A 12,585-nucleotide genomic window follows, 5' to 3' on the forward strand; every position below is an offset into this window, starting at 1 on the left:
TTAATTTTTAATTGAATTGAATTTAAGTTTAAATATATTTGCATCAGGATTTTCTCACATCAGGAAACCGGTTAAGTGTTCTTTTTGTTCATGAATTATGCATGAAGTTATAACAAAGCATTTCCATTATGTATTACAACACGTTTCCAATGTAGTTTAAAATTTGCATAATGAAAATCCATGTCAGTGGTCATGTACTTTTTGTCTCTTTGTAAATGCAGACGTGGAAAGTGAATTTGCCACATGGAATCGATGAATTAGCCCATAGTCCTTCTGTGATTTGGACAAAGGGTGGTACAAGAGTAAAAAGATCTTTTTTAAATTTCCTGTGATGAGCATCAGCAAAAAATCTGCACTGTCTGAGGATGTTCTGGAAACTTCTGACACCTGTATTTTATCTTCTCACGATCTCTGTTTGCAAAAAGCATAGAAACCCAGTGTAGCAAATATGATTCTCCGTGTGGGCTCCGAAGAAGAGGAGGGGGACTGCAGTACACTTCCTTATCAAACCACAGATCTGAGTTGCTATCTAGCATCACGTCCGAAAGCATTTAAAAATGTGGTGCAGACTCAGGTTGTCTCAGACAACTGAAACAACTCATTATCAAAGCGTGAAGATCAATTACAAATCTGAAACCATGAGGGCATCTTCTATGTGTCTGGTGTTCGGGCTGGTCCTGCTGATGGCATTGACTTCTGAGGCTCAACGTAAGTTCTCTCGAAGTTCTGTTTTGCTTTTGACTAAATTGTTATCTATATAAGACTTAAACGTACATATAAATTTAAAGTTACTAAAATGGATACAGCCAGGTAACATAATGGAATCTCGTGCATGTTTCATTTTTGCATGTTCACTTTATGTGAACTTTATATTCTCCTGTAAGCAAAAAAACATATATAAACATATATATATCTGCATATACCAACAGCAGTTGCCGCTGCAGTTCCGGAGAGATGTTGCTTCAATTTTATCGACTTCCAAATTCCAGTCGCGAAAATTGTTACTGCATTGAAGACAGGTGCAAAATGCCCTACCCCTGGCATTGTGTAAGTATTTAACTCTGAAATCCATAATTTAGAAAAAAATATATAAAATATATTACAAAATAAAAAAAGAAACTTATATAAACTTTCACCCTCAGGGTTACAACACCAAGAACGGAATTTTGTGTGAATCCAGACGAGGAATGGATTAAGAAACTAGTGAAGCAATGAAACCGTGAAACTTAAAACATGTGCACAAAATAATACTGTTATTGCTTTATTCAACAGTCCTTTACTTTCAAATGTTTTTTTTTCATCTCCCCATAAATACTGTGAGATACTGAATGTCGAAATTTCTTTTGAATGTCGTTTCATCTTGGCTGAATCTATGCAAATAAATATTAAAATGCAATGAGATTACCTGGTGTCAGACTAATTTGAATGTTCAAAATATTAATTACTAGCATAAATAATGTGAAAGACAGCATGACTGTCATCAGCATAAACACATTGTTTAATAATGTACGGTTCTAAGAATAATAAGGTAGCCTAACATGAAAAAACAATTGGCAGTTAGCCTAATTAAAATAAAGGCAAACATATATACTCCTACTAATACTTATAAAACATGTTTTGCATAATGACAAACATGAAAATATATCATTTTTTTGATCAATGAAAGGGTATTTCCCTTTACAGTATTTTTAGATATAACTCATCTAGGTTGAATAACCAAGCCCTGATTGGATGAAGTCCATTAAACAAACTGCTTTCAGCTCAGCTTAAGAATATGTTTAGAGACATATCTGTATTGCTTTTTGTGTTAAAGTGCCCTTATTATGGGTTATGAAAGGTTCATATTTTAGTTTTGGGAGTTCCCAACAACAGGTTGATATGCATGCAAGATAAAAAAATAAAAAAATAAAATAAAATAATACTTTCATTGACTATGCGTGACGGTGACCGTATTTTAGTTTTTCAAAAAGAGGACAGTAGGGGGCGGGTTTGTGGGTGGGGGCAGGAGGCGGATTTTGCCCAACTTTGCATATGGTTGTTTGCGTGTTTTGTTTTTAGAATAAATAAAAAGAAAATATGTCGAGAGAATAGAGAAAGTAAAGGCTCTTTACTTTTTAAATAAAACAAGTAGTTAGAATAGAAATATAATAGAGCGTGCAGCTGTTAGAGGGTTAGAGAGTTAGAGGGTCAAATGAAGATGAAAGAGATGTATTTTCAGCCGTTTCTTAAAAATGATTAAGGATTCGGCTGCTTGGAATGAGTCATTCCACCAGGAGGGAACAGTTAATGAAAAAGTCCATGAAAGTCTTAACACAGGTTGAACAAAAAATTTTTAAATACAGAATATATTTTATGCAATAGCCTATTTGGAAGTAAAAAAAAAAAAAAAAAATAAAAACCTTTAACCCACTTGGAAAAAACTACCCATGGCAACAGTTTAAAAGTATCCCAAGTCTATAGAAAAAAACACGGACTTGGCAAGCCTGCATTAAGTGGGATTTAATAAACAGCCAAATCCTGGACTTATTGGGCGATAAAGAAATCCTGGCCAGACATGTCCGGGGAAAAGAGGACGTATGATAACCCTATAAAATATACATTTATTTAACCTTACATGCTCTACGACTCCCAAACAATTCCCTCCATGATTGATTTTTCCAAATCCCTCCTCTGCATGATGCTAATCTATGGTGATTGGGCCGATTGGTCTCATTTTCAAATCATCAAGCCTGTTTCAATGATTCAGGGTCGACTCTTTCTTTTGAGAGAAAATAACTTTATACACGGTGGACATTCAGATTTAAAACTTTTCAGGAAGTTTTCATTCACTTAGAGCTGTTACACACTGCATGGAAGGTCATTTTCAAAATTCCATAATAGGGCACTTTAAAAGGTTATATTCAGCTAGAAGATTTGTTCGTGGTTATAGGCAGTGGTGGAATAACTTAGTAATAATAATTTGTTGCATTAATTATTTTTTGGTAGTAGGCCTATTGCTTTACTTGAGTGTTTACATTTCAGCCAACTTTTACTTTTACTCCACTACATTTCCTAATTAAAATGGATACTTTTACTCCAATACATTTCCCTTGAAGCATATTCGTTACTTAGTCTACTACAAAATAGTCAGAAGCCAGAATAACACAGACTGCAGGAAAGCAGGTTTGACGAATTAGTGGTCAAACATCTGTGCTCAAGTGCAAACAAATGTGTGCACAACCACGGATGATTCATTTTCAAGTGTGCGGTCAGACCTTATCAAGTAGGCTATATCACCAGATCACTGAGTGCATGCACGTTGATTTATCAGTCTATTCAAACTCATATTTCCAGGCACTCTGAATTGTATGCTTATGCAAAAATGCTTTTGCATGCTTTTTATATTTAATACAGTTCACTTCAACAAGGATCACAGCAGTGTTTTGTGTCTCTGAGCAATGGGCGGTGTTTACTGATTGAATTAATGAGCTTTTTGAACGAATTGGTTGAATAAATGATTCTGTGTTTCACTCATTAACACAGTCAAATGCTTGTTTCTGATTGAATTAGCCGTTTGAATAAATCAGTAGAATCTCAATGACCCACAGTCACTTCCTGTCACTTACTGGCGGTTTTAATTTCACATTTTGACTATTTTTAAAGGTCCCGTTATTTGCGCTTTTTTGAAGCTTTGATTGTGTTTACAGTGTACAATATAACATGTGTTTATGTTTCACGTGTAAAAAAACACAGTATTTTTCTCACAATTAACCTATCTGTATACCGCTGTTTTCCCTGTCATAAAAAACGGGCTGATGACTTCCTTGTTCTATGAAGTCCCTCCTTCAGAAATACGTAACGAGTTCTGATTGGGCCAGCGGTTCCTGTGTTGTGATTCGACAGCAGCTGAGCGCGTGCTGCCCTCCTGGTAACGTGATTGGGCTAGAATGCATGTGCTGGAGATGTACTTATAATCACAGGAGTGTTTTTACTGACGAGATGCGCATGAAAATCGCATTAGTTTTTTTTTGCACAGCCCTAACATCTAGTTAACAAAGCTAAACAGCGTTGCCCTTTGTGTAATAAGTTACAGAAACTGTTAAACGCACCAACTTAAATAATAAAATACACTTTCCTGTTGTGGTCCATAAACAACGCCTTCTCCAGACAAAGAGGGAACTGCTCCATCTTTCAGGAATAATCTTTGTGCGAATCCGGCATTAAACTGATTGAGATTGAGGAAGCTGTCCTCAGCAAAATGTGCTGCACATAGTTTTACATGTGGATTATAATTTTCGGGAACCGAGTTAAACATAAATAGTAACCATTAATCTCCAAGTACAGCGTCCCTGGGAAGGCCAAACAAAGGTGATTAGACTCTGAGATGAAAATAACAGCGTTTCAACGACATGGCAAACACAAAACGCAGCTCTTCCTCCTTCTCCGTCGGAGCACAACAAGACCACGCCCCCTTTTTGTGTATTCATGTGGGCGGAGGTTAGTCAAAAAACTGTTTTAGTGACGTCATTACTGCAGGAACTAGAGGGATGTAGTCCAAACGGGTCATTTTTTGTAGGCGAATTCTGTTAAATAAAATATCTCGCTTGGCATTGAACTTTGAGCTTTAGGATCTTACAGATATTATTTTTACTCTATGAACAACATTACACACTAACTAAAGTTTAAAACATGGGATCATGAAGAAGGGGACCTTTAAAATGTTTTAAATTTCAGATATCAGTATTCAACCTTTTATGTTAAAAAAACAAGTATTAGGCCTATTTATGCATCTGCAACTGCAGTTTAAATACATCCATGTCCCCTCTGAGATACATATACTGTGTAAATACATCTAAATGCTATTTCAGATGCATATCCAGAAATACAGATGAAATGCTTCTTATTCTTACCCAAAAATACAAAATGGAAGAATATTAAAACTTAACACAATCTTGCTACTCAAGCCGTGTATGAACATTTTATATATATTTATTTGCTTCTTTTCCATTTTGCATTGACTTGTACTTTTACTTTCAATACATGAGTTTATGAAATAAATACAAATAAAAAAACACTTTTCATACTTAAGTACAATAAATATCACATACTTTAAGACTTTTACTCAAGTAATATTCTAAATGATGACTTCAACTTATTCAAGTAATTTTCCGGTAATATCTGTACTTTTACTTGAGTATGGCTTTCAAGAACTTTATACACCACTGATTGCAGGTCCAGGAAACTCAATAGAGGTGGGCGTTTAAAACCGTGAGTATCAAACCTCAGATCTGAGTTTCTATAACATCACACTGGGGAAATATTTGAAGTGTGAAGCAGACTCTAATACACACATTTTTCTCCAAAAGCAAATTCAGATCATAAACCATGAGAACGTCTTGTGTTCTGGCGTTCAGACTGGTACTGCTGATGGTCAGTAAGTAAGTTTAAAAGAGTTATTTGCATATTTTTAAAGATGTACACAATTTACAGTAACACAAGGATACCGCCCTACCGGAGAAAACAGATCCTACCCCAAAGACGACCTCACTATCGAAGAAAACAGATCCTACCCCAAAAACACCGCCCTACCGAAGAAAACAGACCCTACGCCAAAGAAAACCAACCTACCGAAGAAAACAGACCTTTTCCCAAAGAAAACCGATCCTACCCATAATAACACGCGAAAAAGACATATCCTACCCCCGAAACAGCCGCCGTTATTGCTAATTTTTGTGAGTTCTGTTGTCCAACTAGATCAGAGAATGGTTCATTACAATTGTGAAGTGCTACAAATAACCATAAGAACCTTCAAATAACGTTCTGCTGTTTTCTGAAGGAGCTGAGTAGTTGTTTTGTTACATTTGTCAAGTATGGTTTTATGCTCATGTGTTTAGTACCGAGACAAAATAAAACATTTAACAACCTCAAAAACAGTGTTGGACCACTGATAATACTGATAAGAAAACATGACAACACGACCAGTATCAGCATAACATCTCATGTTTAATATTGTACAGTTAGGCAGAAAGAATAACGTCTGGAATAACAGTTGAAGATATAAACGTGAAGAAATACATTGAAGAAATTGAAAATTGTATACATATACAAACAATAATAAGAAAACAAACATGTCTAGAGCCATGTTCAGGTCTACCGTTAAAAAGGAAAAGTGATGAGTGGTTAATGAAAAATTTTGTAAATTCTTTTCCCCAGAATACTGTTCTACTAAAACCTTAAACGAAACGTACTTCAGAGCATCTGTGTGGATTAGCATTCCACGACAGGAAGAACGGAGTGTTTTCAAACTTGCATATTGACAAACCGGCAAAATATATAATAGTGTGTGATCACATGAGGCATACAGGGACTCTTTATTGTCCTTTGCATCGAGAGTTTTGTGCACGTTGCTGTCTATATACGCTGTTTGGCATGTGTTAGACCTGGAGCCTGCGTGTTATAACTCTAAACCATCCGACAGAAACTAAAGAGCTCTTCCATTCTCATTTCTATTTGGAATGTAAAGCAGGTTTATTATAAAGGGTAATCTGGCTAAGTATGGCTAAAATAACATCGGTTTAGATATACTGAACTCACTCAGGTTAAAAACTGACCATCAAGCCCTGATCTAGGACCAGCCATAACAACTAAAAATCCAAGTCCCAACTATTAAAATGAAACAAACTGGTCTCAGATCAGTTTAGGAATAGGTTGAGGGACATCTGACATAATCGGTTCACAATAAAAAAAGAAAAAAAAACGAGCAGAAACAGTCTGCAATTTTAAGGCAGAATGTTCAAGCAACATCCTATAATATTATTGTAATTATTTTATATCCACCCATATCAAAAAATGACTATTGTTATTATTTATGTTGATAATCATGCCATTTTGTATTACACCATCTATGGTAGGGACACAATTATCTACGTACACAGCAAGGAAATGGATTTTAAAAACATTGAAAACTGTTATTGTCATAATTTAGCTGTGCAATAATGTTAAAACAAGTCTTTAAATGTTTATGACCCCAAAGAAACACACAAGTCACACACACTAGCTGAAATCAAAGACCATAAACCATCTATCCTTAGCGTTGCTTTTCAACACATGCATGCTTAGCTCTGTAAAAACTCGTTGCACTTGCTTCCGTCCGTCTGAGTCATCCTCCATCGCACCCATCCAAACCTACCACGAGACCTTCTTCACATTAAGATGTGTTGAAAATGTCAGAAATGATCCCTAACGTTAAGTATTGTGACATATTTTTACTATTTAAAATATCTGAATATATTTTAAAATGTAATTTATTCATGTGATCAAAGCTGTATTTTCAGCATAATTACTCCAGTCTTCAGTGTCACATGATCCTTCAGAAATCATTCTAATATTATGATTATCAATATTTAAAAGAGATGAGTACACTGTCACATCCACATTTTCACACATGCATCCTCACACACACACTCTCTCTCAAACGCATTCTCACACTTACATACTCTCAGATACACACACTCTCACAAAAGTTTCCTCACTCATACACACACTCTCACATCCATACTCGCACACACACACACACACACAGTCACACACGCATCCTCACACACTCTTAGAGACACTCTCACACGCATCTTCACACACACAGTTACACACTTTCACATACTCTTACAAATGCATCTTTACACTCACACACACTCACATACACATTCTCACACTCTCATCCTCACACAACACACTCTCTTACATTGTCACAACCTTCTCAGTCTGCCTCACACACAACAACCTCTCACATACTACTTTATAGCAAACATCCACCACAAGCATGCCCTTTACAAGTTCTTATTATTCTGCTTTTATTTTAAATATATTCACAGCATTTGTTACAGTCCATGTTTTATTACTAAGGATTTTTTTTCCATTCAACAGATGCCTTTTTAAGATGAACCCCGAGAAGGGATCAAAAGTGGAGAAGACCACATTGAGAAAGAAATCGTCAGTCAGTCCAAAGGTTCTTTCACTGATTAACAAGATTGCGGACTATGAAAGGATGGAGTAAAACTTTGAGAGTCAGATCTTCCTATGCCTAGCAGAAATTCTTGACAGTGCCACAGACTTAAAATACTTGCTGATTATTTGCTTTCATGGTTGAATTATTTTTTTTCATGCATCATCTGTTGTCGAGATGAATTAATCTGTTCACAGGTGGTTCAGTTTTAAGGACAATTTAATTATAAATTTTTATTTGTTTACCAAACTGCGATATTGTTGCAGTTTTGAACAATTCTTTTATTGTGTGTTGTTGCAGTTATGATATTTTTTTATATATATTTTTATACTGTTGCAGTTATGAACAAACTGAATTGGTACAGTATGTTGTTGCAGTTGTGATCTAATTTAAACTTTTGGGCTTATTTTTTAATTGCAATATTGTTGCAGTTATGATCGTTTGTAATAATATTTTCTATACTATTGCAGTTATGGACAAATTGTTGTTGGAATATTGTTGCAGTGCTATAATCTTTATACTGGTATATTGTTGCAGTTTTGAACAAAGAATATTTGTAAATTGCAGTCCTGAACAAACTATTAGTATATTCTTGCAGATATGTCAATAAATTATTAAAACACATTTTCGCACTTATGGCTGATTATTTGAATTAAAGCAGTGTTCAAACTTTATGATAATTGTAGTTTTTTTTTCTTAACTTTCCACAATATTTATGTAAAACAGCTTATTAAACATTAAAAGTTGAAGAAAATACAGAAATTCTCATGTAAAATTACAGCAAAAAACTGTATTTTTAAAAAAAATTATTTTGTGCCCGTTATTTAACAGTGTTTTTCCGGCACCCCAGCTGCCAGAAATTTACTGTTTTTTTACGGGATTTTTTTTTACAGTGTATTTAATCTTACATGCTCTACGACTCCCAAACAGTTCCCTCCATGATTGATTTTTCCAAATCCCTCCTTTGCATGACGCTAATCTATGGTGATTGGGCCGATTGGTCTCATTTTCAAATCATCAAGCCTGTTTCAATGATTCAGGGTCGACTCTTTCTTTTGAGAGAAAATAACTTTATACACGGTGCACATTCAGATTTAAAACTTTGCAGGAAGTTTTCATTCACTTAGAGCTGTTACACACTGCATGGAAGGTAATTTTCAAAATTCCATAATGGGGCACTTTAAAAGGTTACATTCAGCTAGAAGATTTGTTCGTGGTTATAGGCAGTGGTGTAATAACTTAGTAATAATAATTTGTTGCATTAATTATTTTTTGGTAGTAGGCCTATTGCTTTACTTGAGTGTTTATATTTCAGCCAAGTTTTACTTTTACTCCACTACATTTCCCAATTAAAATGGATACTTTTACTCCAATACATTTCCCTTGAAGCATATTCGATTCTTAGTCTACTACAAAATAGTCAGAAGCCAGAATAACACAGACTGCAGGAAAGCAGGTTTGACGAATTAGTGGTCAAACATCTGTGCTCAAGTGCAAACAAATGTGTGCACAACCACGGATGATTCATTTTCAAGTGTGCGGTCAGACCTTATCAAGTAGGCTATATCACCAGATCACTGAGTGCATGCACGTTGATTTATCAGTCTATTGAAACTCATATTTCCAGGCACTCTGAATTGTATATGGCAAAAATGCTTATGCATGCTTTTTATATTTAATACAGTTCACTTCAACAAGAATCACAGTAGTGTTTTGTGTCTCTGAGCAATGGGCGGTGTTTACTGATTGAATTAATGAGCTTTTTGAACGAATTGGTTGAATAAATGATTCTGTGTTTCACTCATTAACACAGTCAAATGCTTGTTTCTGATTGAATTAGCCATTTGAATAAATCAGTAGAATCTCAATGACTCAAAGTCACTTCCTGTCACTTTCTGGCGGTTTTAATTTCACATTTTGACTATTTTTAAAATGTTTTAAATTTCAGATATCAGTATTCAACCTTTTATGTTAAAAAACAAGTATTAGGCCTATTTATGCATTTGTAACTGCAGTTTAAATACATCCATGTCCCCTCTGAGATACATATACTGTGTAAATACATCTAAATGCTATTTCAGATGCATATTCCAGAAATACAGATGAAATGCTTCTTATTCTTACCCAAAGATACAAAATGGAAGAAAGAGTTAAAACTGAACACAATCTTGCTACTCAGGCTGTGTATGAACATTTTATATATATGCTTCTTTTCCATTTTGCATTGACTTGTACTTTTACTTTCAATACATGAGTGTATGGAATAAAAAAAATAAAAAACACTTTTCATACTTAAGTACAATAAATATCACATACTTTAAGATTTTTACTCAAGTAATATTCTAAATGATGACTTCAACTTATTCAAGTTATTTTCTGGTAATATCTGTACTTTTACTTGAGTATGGCTTTCAAGTACTTTATACACCACTGATTGCAGGTCCAGGAAATGCAGTAGTGGTGGGGGGCGTTTAAAACCGTGAGTATCAAACCTCAGATCTGAGTTTCTATAACATCACGCTGGGGAAATATTTAAAGTGTGCAGCAGACTCTAATACACAAATTTTTCTCCAAAATCTCATCAAAGCCTGCAGATCAAATTCAGATCATAAACCATGAGAACGTCTTGTGCTCTGGCGTTCGGGCTGGTACTGCTGATCGCCTGGATTTCTGAGAATCAAAGTAAGTTTAAAAGAGTTATTTGCATATTTATAAAGGTGTACACAATTTACACTAACACAAGGATAACATTGTTCTGCAGAGAAATCAATCATATTTAGTATAAAATCTGTTGTTTTTTTAACCAACAGCTCAAGCTTCTCCAGTCTCTGAAAGGTGTCATTTCATGTTCATAGATTATACATTCATAGACTATATATATATATATATATATATATATATTTTTTTTTTTTACCATACTTTGTCACAAAATGTTATTTCATGTTCATAGACTTATACATTCAGCACAAAAAAATAAATATGTATATATATATATATATATATATTACCATATTTTGTCACAAAAATGTAAACGAATACTAAATGTGAACTTTCTCCTTCAGGGTTTCAACCTCTATAGGCAAATTTTGTGTGAAAGGACCAGCAAACATTATATCACCTAATCTCCAAAATATATCCCGGGAAACCACACAACCGGAAGAAAACAGATCCTACTCCAAAGACAACCACCTGAAGAAAACGGATCCTACCCTAAAGACGACCCCCCTACAGAAGAAAACCGATCCTACACCAAAGACGACCCCCCTACAGAAGAAAACAGATCCTACACCAAAGACGACCCCCCTACAGAAGAAAACGGATCCTACCCCAAAGACGACCCCCCTACAGAAGAAAACCGATCCTACACCAAAGACGACCCCCCTACAGAAGAAAACAGATCCTACACCAAAGAAAACCACCCTACCGAAGAAAACAGACCCTACCCCAAAGAAAACCATCCTACCAAAGAAAACACACCCTACCCCAAAGAAAACCACCCAAAGAAAACCGATCCTACCCATAATAACACCCGAAAAAGACATATCCTACCCCCGAAACAGCCGCCGTTATTGCTAATTTTTGTGAGTTCTGTTGTCCAACTAGATCAGAGAATGGTTCATTACAATTGTGAAGTGCTACAAATAACCATAAGAACCTTCAAATAACGTTCTGCTGTTTTCTGAAGGAGCAGTTGTTGTTTTGAGCGTTGTATGAACACACACACACACACACACACACACACACACACACACACATATATATATATATATTCCATTTTGCATTTACTTGTACTTTTACTTTCAATGCTTAAGAATGTTTAAGATAAAAAATATGTATATACTTTTCATACTTAAGTAAAACAAATATCACAGACTTTTACTCAAGTAACATTCTAAACGGTGACTTCAACTTCTAGCAAAGTAATTTTCTGGTAATATCTGTACTTTTACTTGAGTATGGCTTTCAAGTACTTTATACACCACTGGTTGCAGGCCCAGGAAACTCAATAGAGGTGGGCGTTTAAAACCGTGAGCATCAAACCTCAGATCCGAGTATATATAACATCACACTGGGGAAGTATTTGAAGTGTGAAGCAGACTCTAATACACAAATTTTTCTCCAAAAGCAAATTCAGATCATAAACCATGAGAACGTCTTGTGTTCTGGCGTTCGGACTGGTACTGCTGATCGCCTGGATTTCTGAGAATCAAAGTAAGTTTAAAAGAATTATTTGCATATTTATTAAGGTGTACACAATTTACAATAACACAAAAATAGCGTTGTTCTACCAAGAAATCAATAATTTTTAGTATAAAATATGTTGTTTTTTGTTTAACCAACAGCTCAAGCTTCTCCAGTCTCTGAAAGGTGTCATTTCATGTTCATAGATTATACATTCATTGACTATATATATATATATATATATATATATATATATATATATATATATTATTTTTTTTACCATATTTTGTCACAAAAATTTTAACAAATAGTAAATGTGAAACTTTTCCTTCAGGGTTTCAACATCTATAGGCAAATTTTGTGTACAACTAGACAGTGCTCTGAGAAACATTAGCTTTATCATTGAAAATGCAGCATTTGTA

At 34.8% G+C, this 12,585-nt stretch overlaps 1 protein-coding gene across 1 annotated transcript; it reads left to right on the forward strand.

Moving 5' to 3' along the window:
• Nucleotides 1–551: 551 nt before the first annotated feature.
• Nucleotides 552–1,401, forward strand: LOC132125024 (C-C motif chemokine 3-like). Its single transcript, XM_059536233.1, has 3 exons — nt 552–708; nt 930–1,047; nt 1,143–1,401. Exons 1-3 carry the CDS (start codon nt 558–560, stop codon nt 1,213–1,215), a joined length of 342 nt encoding a protein of 113 aa, XP_059392216.1. The 5' UTR covers nt 552–557; the 3' UTR covers nt 1,216–1,401.
• Nucleotides 1,402–12,585: the final 11,184 nt, after the last annotated feature.

This window comes from Carassius carassius, chromosome 43, assembly GCF_963082965.1.
Source record: "Carassius carassius chromosome 43, fCarCar2.1, whole genome shotgun sequence".
In the NCBI taxonomy this organism is placed as follows: Eukaryota; Metazoa; Chordata; class Actinopteri; order Cypriniformes; family Cyprinidae; genus Carassius; species Carassius carassius.